This window comes from Corylus avellana, chromosome ca4 (assembly GCF_901000735.1).
Source record: "Corylus avellana chromosome ca4, CavTom2PMs-1.0".
Classification (NCBI taxonomy): Eukaryota; Viridiplantae; Streptophyta; class Magnoliopsida; order Fagales; family Betulaceae; genus Corylus; species Corylus avellana.
Genome location: NC_081544.1, coordinates 26,782,938 through 26,803,781, shown reverse-complemented (window position 1 = coordinate 26,803,781; position 20,844 = coordinate 26,782,938). Strand labels below are relative to the sequence as shown.

General features: G+C 36.1%; 2 protein-coding genes and 1 long non-coding RNA gene across 3 annotated transcripts; all 3 read left to right on the top strand.

Annotated features, from left to right (window-relative positions):
* Window positions 1-364: 364 nt before the first annotated feature.
* Window positions 365-2,065, top strand: LOC132179708 (uncharacterized). Its single transcript, XR_009439952.1, has 3 exons — window positions 365-1,022; window positions 1,362-1,403; window positions 1,647-2,065. It is a non-coding gene; the product is annotated as an uncharacterized LOC132179708 (long non-coding RNA).
* A 4,548-nt stretch (window positions 2,066-6,613) lies between these two features.
* On the top strand, window positions 6,614-8,688 carry LOC132180067 (uncharacterized). The gene is made up of 2 exons (XM_059592912.1): window positions 6,614-7,067; window positions 8,261-8,688. Exon 1 carries the CDS (start codon window positions 6,640-6,642, stop codon window positions 7,039-7,041), a length of 402 nt encoding a protein of 133 aa, XP_059448895.1. The 5' UTR covers window positions 6,614-6,639; the 3' UTR covers window positions 7,042-7,067; window positions 8,261-8,688.
* Window positions 8,689-9,734: 1,046 nt separating this feature from the next.
* On the top strand, window positions 9,735-20,134 carry LOC132177413 (3-isopropylmalate dehydratase large subunit, chloroplastic-like). The gene is made up of 15 exons (XM_059589718.1): window positions 9,735-9,971; window positions 10,097-10,231; window positions 10,337-10,507; window positions 11,054-11,206; window positions 11,322-11,390; window positions 11,494-11,610; window positions 14,181-14,255; window positions 14,403-14,480; window positions 14,658-14,753; window positions 15,097-15,146; window positions 16,028-16,082; window positions 16,274-16,405; window positions 18,261-18,308; window positions 18,403-18,561; window positions 19,696-20,134. Exons 1-15 carry the CDS (start codon window positions 9,921-9,923, stop codon window positions 19,834-19,836), a joined length of 1,530 nt encoding a protein of 509 aa, XP_059445701.1. The 5' UTR covers window positions 9,735-9,920; the 3' UTR covers window positions 19,837-20,134.
* The last annotated feature ends 710 nt before the right edge of the window (window positions 20,135-20,844 follow it).

The following is a 20,844-nucleotide window of genomic DNA, read 5'->3' as shown; positions in this document are numbered from 1 at the left end:
ACAAATCCTCTATTAATTAGGTGTTTCTATTCTTTTTTTCGTGTCCTCTATTAATTCAGTGTGTAGTTTCCAATTTTCAAACACTCTTACCATTCTGCACATTCCCAATCACTAGCATGCACCAGCCAAGCACATCTCTAACACATATTTCATCAAACATAGCCGGTGGCATGCACCAAGTTCCAAGAGCTCCCACTTGTGATCTCACGTACACAAATATTCATCAATTTTTACTGATCTTGTCTAGATTTAAAGGGCAAATAAATTGTGCACCTGTTTTTTTTTTTTTTTTTAATCTTCACATCTTGTGATGGAATAAAAGTTTTCCAACCTCTCTCCAAATGACTAGAATCTTCCACATTGGTTCTTGTACGAACATCAATTTCAGTGGGGATCCAGTATATATGTACATTCTGCATCCACTCAATCCCTATCGCCTGCCATCCTTAATTTATGTGTTTACTCTTTACAGTACTTTGGATTATTTACTGTTAAATAATCTTAGGACATTACATAAAAACTTCAACATAAACTGTTAATTAATTTTGCGGTAGTACAGTACTACTGTCGAAGTAGTACCAATTTCTGATTTGTACGTGGGGCCTGAGTTTACTTGGAATAATTAACCATAATATTGTAACCATACTCTTTTGTAAATGTTGCTGATTATTATTATTATTATTTATTTATTTGAATAAAAAAAAGAGTTACATGGGATAAATATAGCTGATTTATTTGTCAAACCAATTAAATCATCTTATATGAACCTAAACTTTACACATATTCCAGAACCCGATGCTCAAGTTTCTTTGTCCTTTAGTTTTCCTCCTTTATTAATAATTTGACATCTTGATGCATTATTCATACAATGGTTAAGAATTGTAAATCATGATATATATCTTGATGCACTGTTGATACACGTTTTATGAATTGTAAATCATGATCTATGGACCTCCTAAATTAATTGTCATTGTATTTTAATATTGCAGCCACAAGCCCGACCATTTGTGGAAAGTCTTCAGGTAAGTTTCTTTGTCTTTTTTTTTCTTCTTTGTCCTTTAGCTTTCTTCGTTTATTAATAAGATGACGTGTCAAGCTTGTTTATCATCCAAATTGGGTTTCCATATATTTGGTAAATTAAGGATTCTTTTCATTTTCTCTAAAAAAAAAATCAAAATTCTTTCTTCACATCAACAGATAATTTTCTTCACTTTGCTCTCACAAAAAATTCAAAACTATTTTCTACTTTATATCACATCTTCATGCACTATTGATATACAACAGGTTAAGAACTGTAAATCAGGGATATATATATATATATATATATCCCTGAACTTGATTTTATTATTTAATGCATGCAGGCAAACGTTCAGCAACCTGGTGCTCAAGATGAACGTGTAAAGGTCAGTTTATTTGTCTGTCCTTCATCTTTGTACTCTAATCTTCTTCCTTTTATTTATAATTTTACATCTTCATGCACTTTCAATCCAGATTAAAAATTGTAGTCTTTCGTCCTTATATGCATCCACTAGCTAATCAAGTTGATTTTGAAGAAATAACATGCAGTAAACGATGGTAGAAAAGTTCAAAAAATTGAGAGGTTTGCCTTTAAATTTCTAATTAAAAGATTTTGATTTCGGTTTCAGAGACGAGCTAAAACATTACTAGCGTTTCTGACGGTGGGGATTCAAATTGCGGCTTTGGCCGCTGGTTGCGCCTGTTGAACCTATGGATATGTGGCGGCGGGGATTCAAATTGGGGCTACGGTCTATGGTTGCACCATGTAATGTGATCTATTTCAAGGGAACTGATGAAGAAGAAGGAAAAGAGTTGCCTTTTCTTAGTTTTCTTATCTTCTGTTAACAACTCATGAGGATATTTGTTTATTGCTTGGTTTTCATGCGACTGTTAAACAAGAAAATGACATCTCAAGGTACAATAGTACCAAACTTATAGCTTGTGATCATCGTGATCGACTTTCTTGTTGGTAGCTTTTTATTCGGTGTTGTTCAACTTTTGGGCTCTTATTTTTCTATCTCTATATATGTTTTGATAGTAAGATTTATTTGTGGTCTAGGTCTTCTTAATTTGTCTATGGACGTTAAGGCGAACCATGTAAATTTAGGTGTTATATGTGATTGGCTTATTTTTACTCTCTCTCTCTTCTTTGTGATCCGAAAACTAAACTTGTTACAACAAATTGGTATTTGGTCTCCAGAACTTCAACATTGTTACCCTTTTGCTAACAGGTTTTTCCGCAATAATACCACCCACTAAACATTTTTCTCCTTTTATCTCTAAATCTACACACACACACACACATATATATATATATATATGAACCTTGATAATGGCCTTTAATTTCTCTTAGAGATATACAGCTTCCCCCACATTATAGACTAGTCAAGTCCTCTTCCACTGCTTCCTATACCTTTTCTTTTTTCTCTCTCGACAGTACTCTTCATGTAACATCCCGATATTTCTCTTCTTTTATCTTGTAGATAAACACGAATGTTACGCTGAAATAATCTCATATAGCGGAAAAACTGTAATTATCAATACAAAAAAAATACTGTTAAAATACTTTTCTTTATACAAAAATACCCAAAGCTATGTCGTACAAGGCATTTATACAGATCTATCCGACAGTCTAAACTCTAGACAAAACTTAACCAACTTGGAATCTTTGTACATCTCAATATGAATCTCTAATCACAACTGCATAATTACCTTGATTTTCCATTCCTGCAAGCACTACAAAAAACTGTGAAGTAGTGAGTCAATTGATTTCCGACAATATAAATCATTGTTGAGTCATATATATAGCAAAATGCTAGACAAGTTATAAAACCACAAAAATCCGTATTATTGGATATCAATATCATACTCAGTAAGTAAGAATACTTACAGTGGATTATATGAATGGATCATCAAAGGTAATTACTTGAAACCCGTTCTGCTGCAGTTGGTCCATACCCATAACAATCCCTTCACTGACTTTCTCTCTCTCTCTCTCTCTCTCTCGCCTAAACTCTTTTTCTTCCTCTTCAGCTCTCTGTCTTAAATTTTCCATCTCACTCTCGGTTTCTCTTGTGTTCTTTCTTTCTTGTAGCGCTTGGTCTCGCCCTTTCTCTCTCTGTTCTGAGTAAACACTCTTAGAAAGAAGAAAGACTGAGTAAAAAGCGGAAGAAGGAAGAATATATGCAAGAGATGGGAGAGGAGATGAGTGGTGAAAATTGTGAAGGAGAAGAGCTCTATTTATAGGAGAAAATCAAATACTATTCTACCTTCAATTTACAATTATACCCTCATTTTACTATTTCACCAACCATATACTATTCTACCTACCCTATACTATTCTACCAACCCTATACTATTCTACCTACCCTATACTATTCTACCTTCTTATTCTACCATCCTTATACCTACCATTTACTATCCTATTATTTCACCAATTACCATTCTCTAATTACCACTCTCATAAATTTTCCAAGAATTAATATCATTGCCTAATATGAATATTAATATAATCATAGCATAAATTTAATATCTCTAAAATAAGACTTTAAAAATCTGGGGTGCTACACTTCAATCCAAAGACTAGGAGACTATCTTGCCCTAAGGCAAGACCCAACCTGCACCTAGAGTTTCTCTCGAGATCGAGGAACTAAAACTTTGGTGAGGTTATTCGAGGCAAGCGTCGTAAGTGTCTCTATGTATTCTAATTAACAATTGGAATTAGTAGGTTGTCTTTGTAAATCTGAAACAATTTGTAATGATGTATCTCAGTGATCGATGTTATATTAATTAATTAGGGTTAAATACCTAATACTCCTAGGGTTTCATTTTTATCATAAGAGGTACCTGTAATTTTGATAAAGACCAAATTGGTCATTTTGTCCATTGACTGTTAGTTAACTTAACGGAAGTCCACGTCACTGACACGTGGACTAATTAAAATTCAACACGTGGCATAAGTGGCCACATCATCAGTGATGACATGGGCTCCTAATTAAATGTTTTATTTAAAAAAATTAAAAATATTTATATTTTTTCAAAAATAAAAAAAAAAATTGGGTGGCTACGGCCACCTCCATCTGTCCGGATGGGGGTGGCCAAGGAGCCAAGGGGGTGGCTGAAACCACCCCCAAGACCCACTGGGGGTGGTTTCGGCCACCCCCTTGGCACCAAGGAGGTGGCTCGGCCATCCCCATGAAGCAAGGGAGCCACCCCCATGGAGCCAAGGGGATGGCCGAAACCACCACCAAGAAGCGGCCGAGCCACACCCAGTACCCACTGGGGTTGGTTTCAGCCACCCCCTTGGTACCTTAGGGTGACTCGGCAGCCTCCATCCAGCCAGATGGGGGTGGCCTTGGCACCCCACCCCCATTAGGCCACCCCTAATTGGCCAAGGGGCCACCCCAATTTTTTTTTTTTTTTTTTTTTGGTGAAAAAATATTTTTTATTATTTTTTTAAATAAAAAATTTAATTAGGTGGCCACGTCATCACTAATGACGTGGCCACTTATGCCAAATGTCTAATTTTAATTGATCCACGTGTCAATGACGTAGACTTCTATTAAGTCAACTAACGGTCAATGGACGGAATGACCAATTTAGTCTTTATCAAAACCACATGTACCTTCTATTATAAAAATCAAACCCTAAGGGGAAAAAAATAAAGAAATGAAACCCTAGGGGTATTAGGTATTTAACCCTATTAATTATTATCTTTAAAGATTTTGGTTTTTATTTGTATAAGAGATGTTATTAATTAAGATATTAGCTAGTTATATGTCGGATCATATTTTTCTGCAATCTACTATTCTATTCACTCTAATCATGATTATAGGGTTAGAATTCTTAATTAGTTATCTTAATTAATTGATTATGGGGGCATTACATAAGTTGTTGCTAATTAATTAGTAACGAGATAATTAATTGGGACGACCCTCACAATGACAAAAACAATCTCTGATACTCATTAGCAAAAATGTAAAGACCTTTAGCGATAGAGGTTTAATTTGCTACAATTCATTCCCCTACCCATCTCCCCACCATCTTCTCTCTTTAACATCTTGATTTAAAATAAATAAAAAAATTAAAAACAAAAAATTAAAAAAAAAAATCAAAGAGAGAAGAGATGGTGGGGAGATGGGCGGGAGAATGCAAAAAAAGCATTTGCCTTAGCGATAACTAAAGGCTGAAATTCTTGTAGCAGGTTGGTATGGTTAGACCCCTACGTACCATGATAACTTGATTTGATGGTAAGTTATTTTAATCCTATTATCATTTAGCAGTAAGGAAACTACTGTGAAAAGTAGGCGTGCATGGCCTATGAGTGAATAGAATTTGGGAGTGTTTGTCATGATTATGTCTATACTTTTTTTTTTTTTTAGCGCGGTTCAAAGTATTTATTTCTTTCTCCAGCAAAATATTTATTTCTTTTTCCAATTTGATGCTGATAATTTTTTATTTCCTATTCTTTTAATTTGTTAATCTCTTATTGAAGGGCATAAAATGATGAGTTTGTACCTCAATTCTATAAAAGTCATTCTCTTCATGATTAAAAACGTATATAAAGGCCGATAAAGCTATCAAACATATAAATGATCGATATTGAAAACTTCAAATCTCACCAAGTTACATTCTATAATACAAGCTTATTGTAATTCAAAGCTGGCCGAGAAATTACAACATAATTTGTCAATATATATGTGGTCCATGTACGCAAATGACTATAGACTCAAAAAGTAGGTCAAGGTCTTCTGCCGTTAACTCTTGCTTGCCAAATTTGCCCTCAACTAATAACCACAGGCTACATGGGAAAACATTGAATTATCTTCAACTAATCTATTCTTATTTTGGACAATTCAATCATTATCTCAAGTCATTAATTATATCCTCAAAAGGTATTTCTAGCTAGTCGCATAGCAAGAGAAATTGTTTACATGGCAAACCATTATACATACAATATATACAATATATGCAGAATAGAAAATAGAGAAACACACACACACACACACATATATATATACACGAAAAATGCACATACAACTAAAGGAAAAAAAAAAAAAAAAAAAAAGGGTTTAAGAACAAAGCTTAATTAATTAAGTAAAAAGCCACAGTGCTACTTGAGGAAAATCTAAAGATGCGTACGTACGTATATATATATATATATACACGTTAATTATAGAATAGTGCAATCGATCATCAGAGAGAGATTCCCCATAAGTCCAAGTCAACTATGATTTATGATACAGGAAGGTGATGAGGAAGATTCAAAAAAGAAATATACGTACACACTTGTTTCTACTCTTTTCCCACTTGGCCAGTTGCAGGTGACCCAGTCATTATGATTTATGATATATATATATATATATATATATATATATATATATATAGGAGATTGAAAGGGATGCATGGACACGTACGCCAATATTTGTAATTTCCCTGAAGAACACCAATTAATTTTCCAACTAATTAATAAATAAAATGTAAGGCCAGCTGGAAGATTCAACAAGTTTTATTTATAATTCAACTAATAAATAAATAAATAAAACGAAAGGTTCCTTAATTTCCATTGGAAATAGTTTTACGTACACTTGTGAGACGAATTCCAACAAGTTGGAGTCGGGCATGGATCTCTTCCTCTACGCCCATTTGGTGAAACTTCGTAGCCACCGCGGTAAGTACCTTGTGGCCAAGGAGGACACGGAGACGGTGACTCAAGACCAGAACGGATCCTCCGGCCGGAACGCGCAGTGGACCGTGGAGTTGGTGCCGGACTCCGACTCCACCATCCGCCTCAAGAGCTGCTACAATAACTACCTCACCGCTTCCGGCCAGCCCTTCTTGCCGTTGATCAGGAACGGTCTAAAGGTGCTCCAGTCGCTGCCCCAGAGCCTTGACTCCTCACTCGAGTGGCACCCCATTAAAGAAGGGACCAAGCTCAAGCTCAAGACCCACAACGGCAACTTCCTGAGAGCCCATCGTGTATTCAACTCGGTGACCCATGATAGTACCCCCCTCGAGATGTGATTCTCTGGGATGTTGAGCTCGTTAAGGTTTGAGATTTTTCACTATATATAAAAGTTATAAAACCTTGCAGCTTTATCTTTGGAGTTAATTTGTTTTTTTTTTTTTTTTTTGAAAAATTCACTTTACCCATAAAGATTTAGAGGTATTTCAATTCGAACCCCAATATTTAAAAATTGGCAATATACCCCTTAATGTTTAAAAGATTTTTAATTTAGACCTTTGGTTACTAATTTCTGTCTAATTGGACGAAAATCATCCCACATGCGTCTTGCGTGGGATTTCAATGCCATCTATTCCAATTTTGCCCTTATTAAAACCTATGAAATTACGTAATTACCCTCATTAAAATCTAAGAAATTGAGGGTAATTACGTAATTTCATAGGTTTTAATTAGGACAAAATTAGAATAAAGGGCCTCAAAATCCCACGCGAAACGCACGTGGGATGATTTCCGTTCAATTAGAAGGAAATTAGTAACGGAGGGTCTAAATTGAAAATTTTTGAAACATTACAGGGATACATTGCTAATTTTTAAACATTAGGGTTCGAATTGAAAAACTCCTGAAACTTCAGGGAGTAAAGTGAACTTTACCCTTGTTTTTTTTGCAAATAATAACTAATATATATATATATATGGTGGAATATTTAATATTAGATGACAATACCGGAAAGGTTACACGAGGCTGCTTCAACTTTCTACTATCAACGTGCCTCCGCGGCAGTTAGGAATAACGCACAAGGTTTTCTCAACTTAATGGATACGAATGAGAATGGCGAAGTGAGCATTAATGAGTTCCTCGACTTCTTCAACCAATTCGACAACCCAATGGAAAAGGATCCTCTCCATTTCAAAATTCCTCCATTTTCTCTATTTAGTGCATTTTGAAGGGTAATGTTGTCCAAAAGTTTTAATAATGGTAATGCATTAAATGCAATACCCTTCAAAATGCACTAAATGGAGGAAACATTTACTAAGGCTTTAATAGGATTACAACCCAAAACATTTACAAGATATTTTGCATTGAATAAGGCCAAACTAAAACTTAACAAATTTTATTTTCTTTAAAATTTAGTGTAGAACATGCATAATCATTTTCAAGTAGGATTAATTGATGTTTACCAACAATATTGCATTACTTTGCCAAAAAATTACGAGGCATGCCGTTAAATTTCTGATTAATATATAGCGTGCCAATTCCTTGTTTGATTTTGCTTTCAGAAACGAATTGCAGCATTTCTAGATTTGATGGCAGTGCTTCAAGCTGCGGGTTCAGTCAGTTCGCTCACGACGCTCGGTGGTTGCTGCATCATGTGATTGATCTATTTCAAGGGGAAAAAAAAGGAAGGACAAGGACAAGGACACATTTGCCTGCAATTTTATTTTGTTGATGCAAGTTGCTGCTGTTTCTGGTGCTTCTGGACCTTGCCTGCAATTTACTTTGTTGATGCAAGTTGCCTGCATTCTTACTTTTTCTAGTCTTGTTGTTTTTGCTTCTGTTTTGAGGCCTTGGTTTAGTCCTCTGTAAGGGCTTGGTTTTAGTCTGGTTCTGGGTTGCTGTTGAGTTTTATGCAGCTTGTGTTTTTTGTTTAGTGTGTTTGGTTCTTTGGCATCTGTGTAGGCTGTTTTCAGCCTGTTTAGACAGGCTTGTTTTAGGTGTTGATGTGTAATTGGTTTTGTTGGTTCAATGAGGTTGCTTATTAAAAAGAAAAAAAAAAAAGAAGTAGGACATGGATTGCCATTGGCTGCCCATTAATTTCATGCATTCTCTGTTTCTTTTCTTTGATTTGTTATTTATTATTATTTTTTTTTAAACAACTCGTGAGGATATTTGTTCAAAGTTTGGTTTTCATGCAACTGTTAAACAAGAATGTTTCTTTTCCTTGCTTTGTTAATTTTTTTTTTTTTTTTAACAACTCATGCATGAGGATATTTGTTCATGGTTTGGTTTTCATGCAACTGTTAAACAAGAAAATGGCGTATCACGATGATAATCGATTATCATGTCATCGTGAAATTAAGCTTCCTTTAATTCGTGCCTAATTGCATAATCCCTGGCAGGATTAGGCTAACTTCCACATAAAGATTGCATAGATGGACGCTTCATAGAGATAGTTCATTTGACTAAGGGTTTGTTTGAAATTGTGTTTGAGATGCTTAAAAATGTGTTTAACACTCAAAAGTGAATTTGAAGAAAAAAATATTCATTTGGTAAAAAATTAAAAAGCCTAACAATAGTTAAAACTCACTTTTAGCAAAAGTTTAAAAATAAAATTTTTGTCAAAAAAATACTTTTTAACTTAAAAACTCTATTTTTCAAACGCAATCCAAACAGACTCTAAGTCACGCCTTCCAAAATTGACACTCTCATGGCTGACCATGAATTTACGGAGGAGGGAAAACTCTTGCATATAAATCTTATTCCTTTTCTTCAATTTAGTGAAAACTTTTAAAACGTCACATGCAATAGACTTTTTTGGTGTTCCTTAAACCAAGAAAAACCCAAAGAGTAAATCTAAAAATAGTTATTGCTAGTTCTCTTATTACTTGGCACATTTAAGTCTATCCGTAGGGATATTCTAATTTCTAATACTTGAATAATGAATATAGTTATAAGATAAATCCCTTCAATAATAGAATTGTTCGTATTTCTTTTTTCTTTTTTCTTTTTCTTTGTTTTTTGAGCTCATTTTGGGTAGCCCAGGCCCCAGTTCAGATGTGCGTGTACAATTCTCACCCTTCAACAAACAGAAACTCAGGCCCAAAATCCCCTGCTCACCCATCATCCAAGTCTTCGGCCGCCGCATCCATCACTCTCAGGAAAGTAACTGCACTCGACATTTTCATAAGAAAATAGAGAAAACAGCACCACAATCCACCCATGGCTTCCTCTACCATTGCTCCAACCCCCACATCTTTCATCCTCAACAAGGTCAATACGTCACCCCAGCTCCCACTTTCCCAAATTTTTTACTGTAACTTTTATTTCCCATTCTCTCTCTCTCTGACAAAAATTTCAATTGTCGATGTCTAATGTTTCCTTCTATTTTTTTGCAGAAAGATTTGGGGTTCTCTGCTTTCTCGGCACCGTCGCTATTTTCCATTCCGAAATGCAGGAGAACGGTTTCCAAGAAAATTTGTTCCGTCATGGCACCGCAGCAATCGGAACGCAGGCCTTCCACCACTGGCTCAGTTCGGTCCCTATCATTTTTTTTTTCTCTCGTCGATTTTTGTGTTTTTGGTTAATAGGTTTGATAGATTTGTGGATTTTAATGGTGGGATTGTGGCTAATTTCAGGTCAAGACTGCGATGACGATGACCGAGAAGATATTGGCCAGGGCTTCCGAGAAAACCCAGTTGAGTCCCGGTGAGAATGTGTGGGTGAATGTTGACATTTTGATGACCCATGATGTTTGTGGCCCTGGTTCGATCGGAATCTTCAAGAAAGAATTCGGAGAGAACGCCAAGGTATTTGGCTTGTCTGTTGTGTTGCAAAGTGATTTTAATTGTTTTGATGATTGTGTGCTTCATTAAGATTTTAGTGATTGCTGATTGTGAAGCTGATATGTTAAATTGATTGCGAGTGCTTTATATGTTAAGTAGCAAGCCCATTTTGGCGATGTTATGAAAATATGTGAGATGAATTGCATGTTTATTGAAGTTTGAAGTTCCATTAAAAACACTTAGGGTTGTGTTTGTGCTCATGAAGGTTAGGGGTGTGCATCTGTTGCTGGTCGTTGGCCAGTTCGTTGGTGGTCAAGTATTCCACGGTAGACTGATTATATCTAGGCTCATATGAGCATGTAATTCACATTCTAGAGAGATGTGTTTGATTGTTTCACACAGTCTTCATTATCTTGGTTGCTGAGTTTTGAGCTTAAATGTTGATGTAGTTTGATGCTAGGTGAACTCTCTCTCTGTGTCTCTGTTTGTGTGGTGTGTATTGTGTGTGTTTTGGATTGTGTATTTCCTGTGTCTGAGATTGTGTAAGTGCACTTTTGTTTTGGAATTAAGGTTTGGGACCGGGAAAAGATTGTAATAATACCTGACCATTACATATTCACGAGCGATGAACGTGCAAACCGTAACGTGGATATATTGAGGGATTTCTGCATGGAGCAAAATATCAAGTACTTTTATGATATTAAAGATCTTGGTAATTTTAAGGTATGGCTCTTCAGCTGTCTTTACTTTCCATTCGCGAATCTGTTCTCCCTAAGAGCTTCTATTTTATTCCCTGGTTATTGAAATTATTTGTAAAGTTTACTTCATAACTTTTCAGGCTAACCCAGATTACAAAGGTGTATGCCATATTGCTCTTGCGCAAGAAGGTCATTGCAGGCCTGGAGAGGTATAGTTCTTTCATCAAATTCAGTGAGAGATCTTAATAATTAATGTAAATTTTATGCCTTCATGTTCCACAACCTTTGTCAAACCCTTTTCATTTCCTCCAGGTCCTGCTGGGTACAGACTCTCACACTTGTACAGCTGGAGCGTTTGGCCAATTCGCTACTGGAATTGGCAATACTGATGCAGGTTTTGTGTTGGGCGCTGGGAAGCTGCTGCTCAAGGTCAATAGATGCTTTAGTTTGGTTTCTGACAGTTTATTATGCCGTGTATCTGATTTTTCTATGCTATTTGATGTTATTTGTCCACACTTGTAGCACTATGGATATATATTAGCTTACATTAACACAATTTTAGTGAATGCAACCTTCCAACCCCCACCAAGGGGCCTAGCTATAATACTATGTTGTGTAGCATTTATACGCGTTCTCGCTTTAGCAACTTTTGCTATGCTAGGATGATTTAGATATTCATATTGAAGGTCTTCCAAAGATGGTTGTACTTCTCAAATTACAAATTAGAAGTTTCAGAAATTGTACAATGATGTTTGCTACTGTGGACAATGGACTCTTATCTGGATTTTCAGTGGGATTGAGGAATCATGAGGAGATGATAGTGTTGCATTTGTTGTTTGCAGATGATTTGATCTATTGTGAGCCTAATTGTGAGCAAATTGTAACCTGCTGGGGTTGAAGATCAACTTGTCCAAATCAGAGATAGTTCCTGTAGGCAATGTGGGTGATGTATAGGGTTTGGCTAGCATTTTTTGGGTGTAGAGTGGCTTCATTGCCAATGATGTATTTCGGTCTTCCTTTGGGAGCTCATTACAGGGCTTCTACCGTTTGAAATAGTATTATTGAGAAGATGGAATATTGGTTGGCGGGTTAGAAGAGACTTTATTTTCAAAGGGAGGCAGGTTGACTTTGATAAAAAGCACTCTTTCTAATTTACTGACGTATTATTTGTCCCTTTTCCTATTCGGGAGGAGTGGCTAATAGACTGAAATGACTTTAGAGGGACTTTCTTTGTTGGGGGGTGAAAAATATAATTTAGTTTAACCAAGCCCTTTTGGAAAAGTGGTTGTGGCTATATGCTACAAAGAGGGAGGCTTGTGGAGATCAGTGGTGGACAATAAATATGATATGGTTTGCAGGGTCTTATGGTGTGGGAGTATGGAAATGCATAAGGAGGGGGTTGAAAGGCTTTCTAAATTTGTGAGGTATGAGGTGGGAGATGGATCTTCAATGCGGCTTTGGCATGATTTATGGTTTGGGGAGTAGCCTTTTGTCAGAGTTCTCATAAGCAGAGGAGAGCAAATCTTAGAAAGTAACTCTCAAAACAGTAAGCTGTTACCCCTTTGAAGTTTTCATATCCTGAATTATTCAGTATTGATCGTTATTGTGGTGGATTGGTACTTTAGGGAAAATCTTAACTTTAGATAATTTATGAAAGATGAATATTATTGTGGTGGATTGGTATTGTATGGGTAAGAATAGTGGGGAGCCTATTGATCTCCTCCTTTTTCAGCCCGTTTCAGGTGTCCCCACATTTTTTTAATCCATTTCTTTAGTCTTTAGGGAGCCAAAGCCTGACTTTACTGAAAAAATAAGGCTTGCGCAGGGGAACAAGCAACGGTTGAGCATTTGCCTATTTATATAACAAATCGTATGGTGGGCCATAAATTGGGAGAATTCGCACCTATTATAAATTTCAGAGGACACTCGAAAAATAATAATAGATCTTGTCGTTAAAAGTTCAAAAAAAAATAATAATAATAAATACAGATGCTTATTGTTCATTAGTAAGAGGTGAATTTTTTGATAAAGAAACAAAAGAGGAATCCATATAAAGAAGTATGCACTTGTGAGGTTGCAAGAGAATTATGGAGTTCACTTTTCCAGTTGTTTGGTATTGCATGGGTTATGCTTCGAAGGGTGAGGGAGTTCTTGGTAAGTTGGAACTTGGAAGGGAACAATTCGGACACTGTACTGCTTTGGAAGTGTGGAGGTTGGGTCCTTTGTGTTTAATGTGGTGTATTTGTTTAGAGCGGATTGTAAGAGGCTTTGAAGATTGTGAGACTGCAATGTTAGAGTTGAAGAAGACGTTCCAAATTTCCAATCACATGGATAGTAGCGTCCAATACCTTACCTGTTTCGAATTTTTCTAAGTTTTTGGAGTTTTGTTCTTCTTTTCTATACTTTTGAGGTTCTCTTGTATTCTTCATGTATGCTAAGGTTGTGCCCCTCTATCAAAAAAAAAATTTGTGCATGTGGATCCTATGAGCTGTTTGGAAGGTAGTTAAGAACATCATTGTCCAGTGTGTGTATTTGTTGTGTTCATTATATTTATAATTAGATATTTATGTGTGTGTTTTATGTATTAGCCTTTGGTGTAAGAACTTTGCATTCTATGTTACACTCTTTTACATCTTGCTAATTCTAGGTAATTATTGTAAAGCCCATAAAGATGTTTAAAAAACATTTCTTTTTCTCTTTTAACGCTTCCATGGAAAAGCACTACCATGATTGCGCTTTTTTTTTTCCTTCGCAATCTCTTAAATTACAGAACTAGTAGATCTCCAAGTCTCTTGCTATTGTAACAGATAAGAGAACTAGAATACAAAATGTAAAGGAAGACTATGCCTTTCAATTTCCTTCAAGCTATGTATGCTTGCCATTTTCTGCAATCTTTATGTGTGTTCTATCTTATAAATTGACAAAGTTTTTCTTGTCTTGTGTAGAATTGTATTTTTTGTATCCTTATATCTTATTTTTCATGCATCTTAAATTTGCAGGTGCCCCCAACTCTTAGATTTGTGATGGATGGTGAAATGCCAAGTTATTTGCTTGCAAAAGATTTGATTTTACAAGTAAGTTAAACTTGTTCTGTAATCTATTATTTCTTTTGAATGTTCATATGTAGCCTTATCCAGTATATCACTTTTAATTGGTTCATTAAGGATATATAGCTTCCATTCTCTGATTTGTTGATTTCCTTAACAATACCCGCCTTGCAGATTATTGGTGAAATATCTGTATCTGGTGCGACCTATAAATCTATGGAGTTTGTTGGCACAACTGTTGAAAGTTTAACTGTAAGTAAATCTTAAAATATATTTGTTCCAAGTCTATTATATCATTAAAGTTGATCGCACTTATTTGTTACTTATTTTTTCTGTTGGCTGTCTGCAAAGAATTCTACCACTTATCTAAAAAAAAAAAAATCTAGTGGATAATAAATTTTAAGCTTTTTAATATTCTGTACTGGATAGATGGAAGAAAGGATGACGTTATGCAACATGGTTGTTGAAGCTGGGGGAAAGAATGGTGTTGTTCCTCCTGATAGCACTACATATAAGTACCTTGAGGTTCGTGCTATTGATCATTACATTCTTTGTTTGTGTTTACATGCATACAAATTTCTGTATTAGCTAAGCATGTATATCTGTACATTTATTCTAACACACTTGGACCATTCCACTCTGTGTGAGTCATATATCCCCCACATAGATATACAAAATTTTCTGCCTAGCTTTGATAAACTAAAATTTGAGGGTAATGGACTGGAAGCCTGGGTAATCATCTGTCTTAATGGGGTGAAAACACTTATTGCTTATCATGTGCTTTTTCAAAACAGAAAGTGTTTTTCCTTCATGTATTCTACTTTTATAATGTCTAACATTTGCTAATCTTATCTCTTGTTTTGCACAGGATAAGACCTCTTTGCCCTATGAACCAGTTTATAGCGATGAACAAGCAAGGTAGTAAATGAATAAATAATTGTTATAGATTAGTTTCTTATCTAATAGTCCTATGTCTAATCCTAGTTCTAATGTTGCTGCTTTTATGTATTTGAGTATTTAGTTTTAAACCTACATGGAATTGGAGATATGCTCAATTTATATGGAAATTGCATAAGAGAGTGGCCAGTGTAGGGTTTTGTCATGAAATCATTTTTAGTGTATAAATTCAGTAAAATTTACTTAACATTATAGCTTTCTATTCTTTTATGGATTTCTTACAGTTTGTCAATAAGATATGACGAACAAAAATAGCATTAATGTACCAATTGTTACTCTTGCATTGTAAAATCATTTGCAGGTAAAATGTTTCTTTTGCTTAACAAATGAAACGCAAACCTCTGTTTTCTTTTTCTGCTTTATTCACCTAACATCTACGGGTGTTTTGGTAGTACTTTCTGAAGCACTACAAATTCCTTGGACATCATTTGCGCTTCTGCTTTTTGTTATGTACCATAAACTGGCATAAATTTCAATTTAGACCTTGAAATTTAAATATTTTCTGCATTCAAGTAGTGACCATATATATTGACCAAGAGCTGGCAGCTTAAAAAAAAAATTGGTTATTGTGACAAAGTTATAACTTTCTCATCTGGAAACTTTATCAGATGTTAAAGAAAGTAATTCAATGAGTTGTTTTGTTAGGTCAATTATCTTCTACATACTATACTTATCAAAAAAAAAAATTATCTTCTACATACTCTGATCAAGACGAGAATATATTATTTGATGACATGCTGAATTAACTTCTTTGACGAATTTTTTCCAATAATTTTTTTTTTTTCTTCTTGTTTCTATTGGATTTCATTTGTATTGATGAGTTTAGTTTTCTTGGCTTTTAGGTTTCTTTCTGAGTACAGATTTGATGTCTCAAAAATGGAACCGCTGGTAGCAAAGGTGGGTGATTTTGATAGCCGTCAAAAATAAGATTTTTTATTTTATTTTCCTGATGTAATGAAAAATGGGACGCTATAGATATTGTGGATCACATACTTTATCTACTGAAACTGCTTGTCTCTGTTTTAGTTCTTGACAGAATGCTAGATTTTCCTTTTAGTATGATTAATGATGTCTATATATCTTTGCAGCCTCATTCTCCTGATAATCGGGCTTTAGCAAGAGAATGCAAAGATGTGAAAATTGACAGAGTATATATCGGATCTTGTACAGGAGGAAAGACGGAGGACTTTATGGCTGCAGCCAAAGTTTTCCTAGCTTCAGTAAGAAACCATATATCTTTGTTGTATATGTTGGACAATTCTTTTGCTCCTTCTAAATATAATGTTTTTTTTAATCCATCTTTTTTTTGTTGCTCTCTGGGGCTGAGTTGTTGGAAATTTTGATTGCTAGTGGCTGACTTGGTTGGTCTTCATCCATTTGTTATGAATCATGAGAAAAATTACTAACCCTCTGTCTTAAATGAGTAGTATAATATAATTTATGAGTATCAGGGATGTATTTTGCTCATGAAACAAGTATCTTAATTTCTTCTTGATAGCAACATGCCTTATTTGCATATTTTGTTAGAGGATAACTTCTATAAGGAGGTGGTTTACACCACCTCCTTTTTGCCCACCAATGAGCATTTGACAACTAGGATTATTACACCAACTAAAATAGGATGCAAAACACTTGATTATAAACTCTTTTTCCCAAAATCACAAAAACCCTCATTTTTCCCTCTCCCTCCCTCCCTCTCTCTCTCTCTCTCTCCAGCGGCGCCCTCCCGCCTCCCCTCTCCCTCAAACCCTTACTCCCTCTCTCTCTCTGATCTCTCCCTCTCCTCCATCTATCAGCCCCACGCCGGAGAAGACGTCGGGGCCCATTCCGACGCCGGTTCCTCTATCCGGTGCTCCATCTCTCTCTCTCTCCAGTCCAATGCCGGTTCCTCTCTCTAGTGCTCCATTTCTCTCTCCTCACCGGCGGCAAAAAAGAAAAATGTGGTTTGGTCGAGATGTAAAATTTTGGTTTGGTCTAGATGTAAAAGGAACTGCCGATTTGTGTCAAATTTTCCTTCTCTGTTCAGCAAAAAAAAAAGAACCACAACAAAACCAGTTTTGGTACATATAAAAAACGGGGCAAAAGTTTCAGTTCTTTTGTGGATCTGGTTTTAGTGTCAAATTATTTAGTGGCCAAAAGAGACATTGAAGCTGTGATTGTTTTCAAATTTTTTGGTTGATCTTGCATATTCACTACCAACCATCATGCCACAACAGTTTTGGCCAAAACTTGGACCAGTTCAACCATACCAAAGTGAAAAATTGCTTGGAATTAACCCAAAATTTCTGAGTTATCATGAACTTTCATATTGCATTCAGCATCATCAAAATCTGCATAACATATAAATTCAGAATTCTTGTACTCTTGGCGGCAGAGAGATGCCATGCCACAATGAACCACATACAACCATATTACAACCCCACAAAAAATATCGTGTATTACAACCTCACAAAAAATACCATACCACACAACACAAATCACAAAAAATATCTTGTGAATTACACCCTCGGAATGGGCTCCGGCGTATTCTCCGGTGTGGGGCTGATAGATGGAGGAGAGGGAAACATGGAGGAGAGGGAGAGATCAGAGAGAGATAAAGGGAGTAAGGGTTTGAGGGAGAGGGTAGGGCGCCGCTGGAGAGAGAGAGGGAGGGAGAGGGAAAAAGGAGGGTTTTTGTGATTTTGGGAGAAATAGTTTATAATCAAGTGTTTTGCATCTTATTTTAGTTGGTGTAATAATCCTAGTTGTCAAATGCTCATTGGTGGGCAGAAAGGAGGTGGTTTACACCACCTCCTTTATAGAAGTTATCCTCATTTTGTTATTGTATAGCATTTTATTTGACCTTCAGCATTATTTACTTTATAGAGCAATCAAATTGAGATTTAGGTATGCTATTGTGTTTTGTTCATTAAGGAGTTTTTGATACTCTGATGGTGTTATTAACTACGCTTCTTTTTGGAGCTAGTTATTTTATTGTAATTTATTTGGTTGCCAGCGCCATTGTTTGTTCTTGCTAATATTATTTACCCCTATTTGGGGGATTAAGCTCAACAGATGTAATTGCTTTTTCTGCAGGGCAAAAAGGTCAAAGTTCCCACATTCCTCGTCCCTGCGACCCAAAAGGTGTGTAAATCTAAATCACACTTTAGATAAATAGAAAAAAGGAAGAATTTAATGGTAAATGAAATGTTAAGCATCTATATGATTAACTTTGCAGGTTTGGATGGACGTATATGGTCTCGAAGTGCCAGGATCTGGTGGCAAGACTTGCTCCCAGATATTTGAAGAAGCTGGTTGTGACACACCGGCAAGTCCTAGTTGTGGTGCTTGTTTGGGTGGCCCTAAAGACACTTATGCACGCATGAATGAACCTATGGCAAGTTATTCTTTCCTTTCTTTGCACCTTCCAGACAGCATGATAGATGTTGAGCATAACTAGCTCTTTATTTATTTGTTTTCTGGAAGTAGATCTATATTTCTTGCTAAAATCTTAAGAACAAATCAATAGAAGTACTAAATTGGAATAAATGACTTGCCCATGGCCCAGTCCTAATGGCCATTGCAGATGCTGATAGGATGATTATCATGTTTGAATTGTTAGAACTGTGAGGGCGACTCTTTAACATTATTGTGCTGTGTAGTAATATTGGGGTACATGTTCTCCAAATGCTGGAGCTCATAGATCATTGCATTGCATATTTGCATGTCAACGTATTCAAATGGATGAGACTGATGCTTGACCCTTGGTCGGTCCCAGTCGAAGATTAATAAATATTTACACGAGATTGACGGTAATTGTTTGGTTGACATTTATATTCTGCCTCAAGAAGAGCAAAGGCTTATAGGAGTAATTGTTTAAAGCAAAGTGTTATAAGAGCAATGTTTTAGTAGTGACCCTTAAATTCTCTGTTAACGAAAGCAACCTCTCATCTAATTTACTTGTGTAGCACATAACATTTAAATTTATGAGAACAACCATCTGAGCCTTACATAGGAGGCTGCCTTTTGCACTATTTAGAAGGACCTGTAGAGTCAGGAGTAATGCAGCATGTTAATGCAAAGTTCCAATAGACATTATTGTTGAGTATGGATGCTCGATACCTTGCTGTCCACTTAACAAGTCACACTCTCCATGTCTGCATTCTGTTATGTAAGTGATTGGTTAGCAGTGGGATCATTATATTATGGGTCTATGATTTTTTGTGATGGCTGACATTGTAAGGTGTGAATGGTTTTTTAATTTATCTGGAACGAGAGTTGTTGGGAGTCTGTTATACAATTAAAAGATGTGGGTATCCTAACTTCGAATACTGATTTTGATTGGCATTGGGGTTATTTACACCCTAGTAATCCTAATTGATTTTGTTTATGCATGAGTTTATTTGTAATTATTGTGTATGGTGACTACCCCATTATGTTTTTTTACTTAGATTAGATTTCTTATAATGTCCGAGGCCGATGACTATAATTTCTATGAATTTCATGCAACTGTGAGGGATGGTATTTGCAGGTATGTGTGTCAACTACAAACAGAAACTTCCCTGGCCGAATGGGACACAAGGAAGGCCAGATATATCTTGCTTCCCCGTATACTGCAGCAGCATCTGCTTTGACAGGTTACGTTACCGATCCAAGGGAGTTTTTGCTGTAGGCTATAAATATCATATATCTCTCAGTTACTTTGTGCCCTCTCACCGGAGGTCAAATGGCAGAGCTGAAAAACATAATGGATCTTGCTGTATGGATGTTTGAAGCTGTTGTGTTTTATGATTATTAGGATCTTAGTGCTAATACGTAGCTTTCAAGTGAGTTGTAGCCTCGGCAATAAACTTTGTTTCTTAGGGCAGTCCTAAAACGATCGGTCAAAGAAACCAAGGAACAAGGGGAGATGAATGACAAGACTCATCGTTTTATATGATTTTTCTATATATTGGAACTTATTTGGTTTATATTTCTCGTGTTCTCTGACCAAATTATAGGAAAACCTTAAATTGCCCGCTTCAAGCTGTCTTAACTGTGGAACCTGTGTGATTCTTATTTTGATGCTTGGATACGGAGACAATTAGCAGGGCTTTCTACTAAATACTGAAGTGAAGCAGAATGTTCAGAATAAGGATAGAGGAACTGCTGGCCAAACTTTTCCTAGAGCTGGTATGTCATCCAATCTGCATGTTAGAGTATACACGTGTGATGCATGTTGAGCACACACGCTAGTATAAAATAATTGAGTCCCACTCTAGCAAGATGTCACAAATGTGAGTGGTTAGCGTAGTTGGGTTAATCTCTCTAACAAGTAATATTAGAGCCAATGATGATGTACGATATGGTGGAATGGAGCAGGCATAGACAAGGGTGAGTCTTTAGAGTAGGGGACAAAGGTGTAGGGTGTAAGCATAGGTGAAGGATCCATGAAATAAAAGTGCAAGATGCAGACAAAGACAAGGGATCCATGAAGTAAGAGGGCAAAGATCTATGGGGCAGGTACAAATGAATCCCTAGAATAAGGAACTAAGATGCATGGCACGGGCAAACTTATATAACACAAGTTGTAACCATACCTATCCTAAGCCAGAGTAATTCGTAGGCCTACCCCAAGTAGATGGGCTTAGAGATGTGTAAGTCCTTTAGTGTGATTGAATTATCTTAATTAAATGGATCA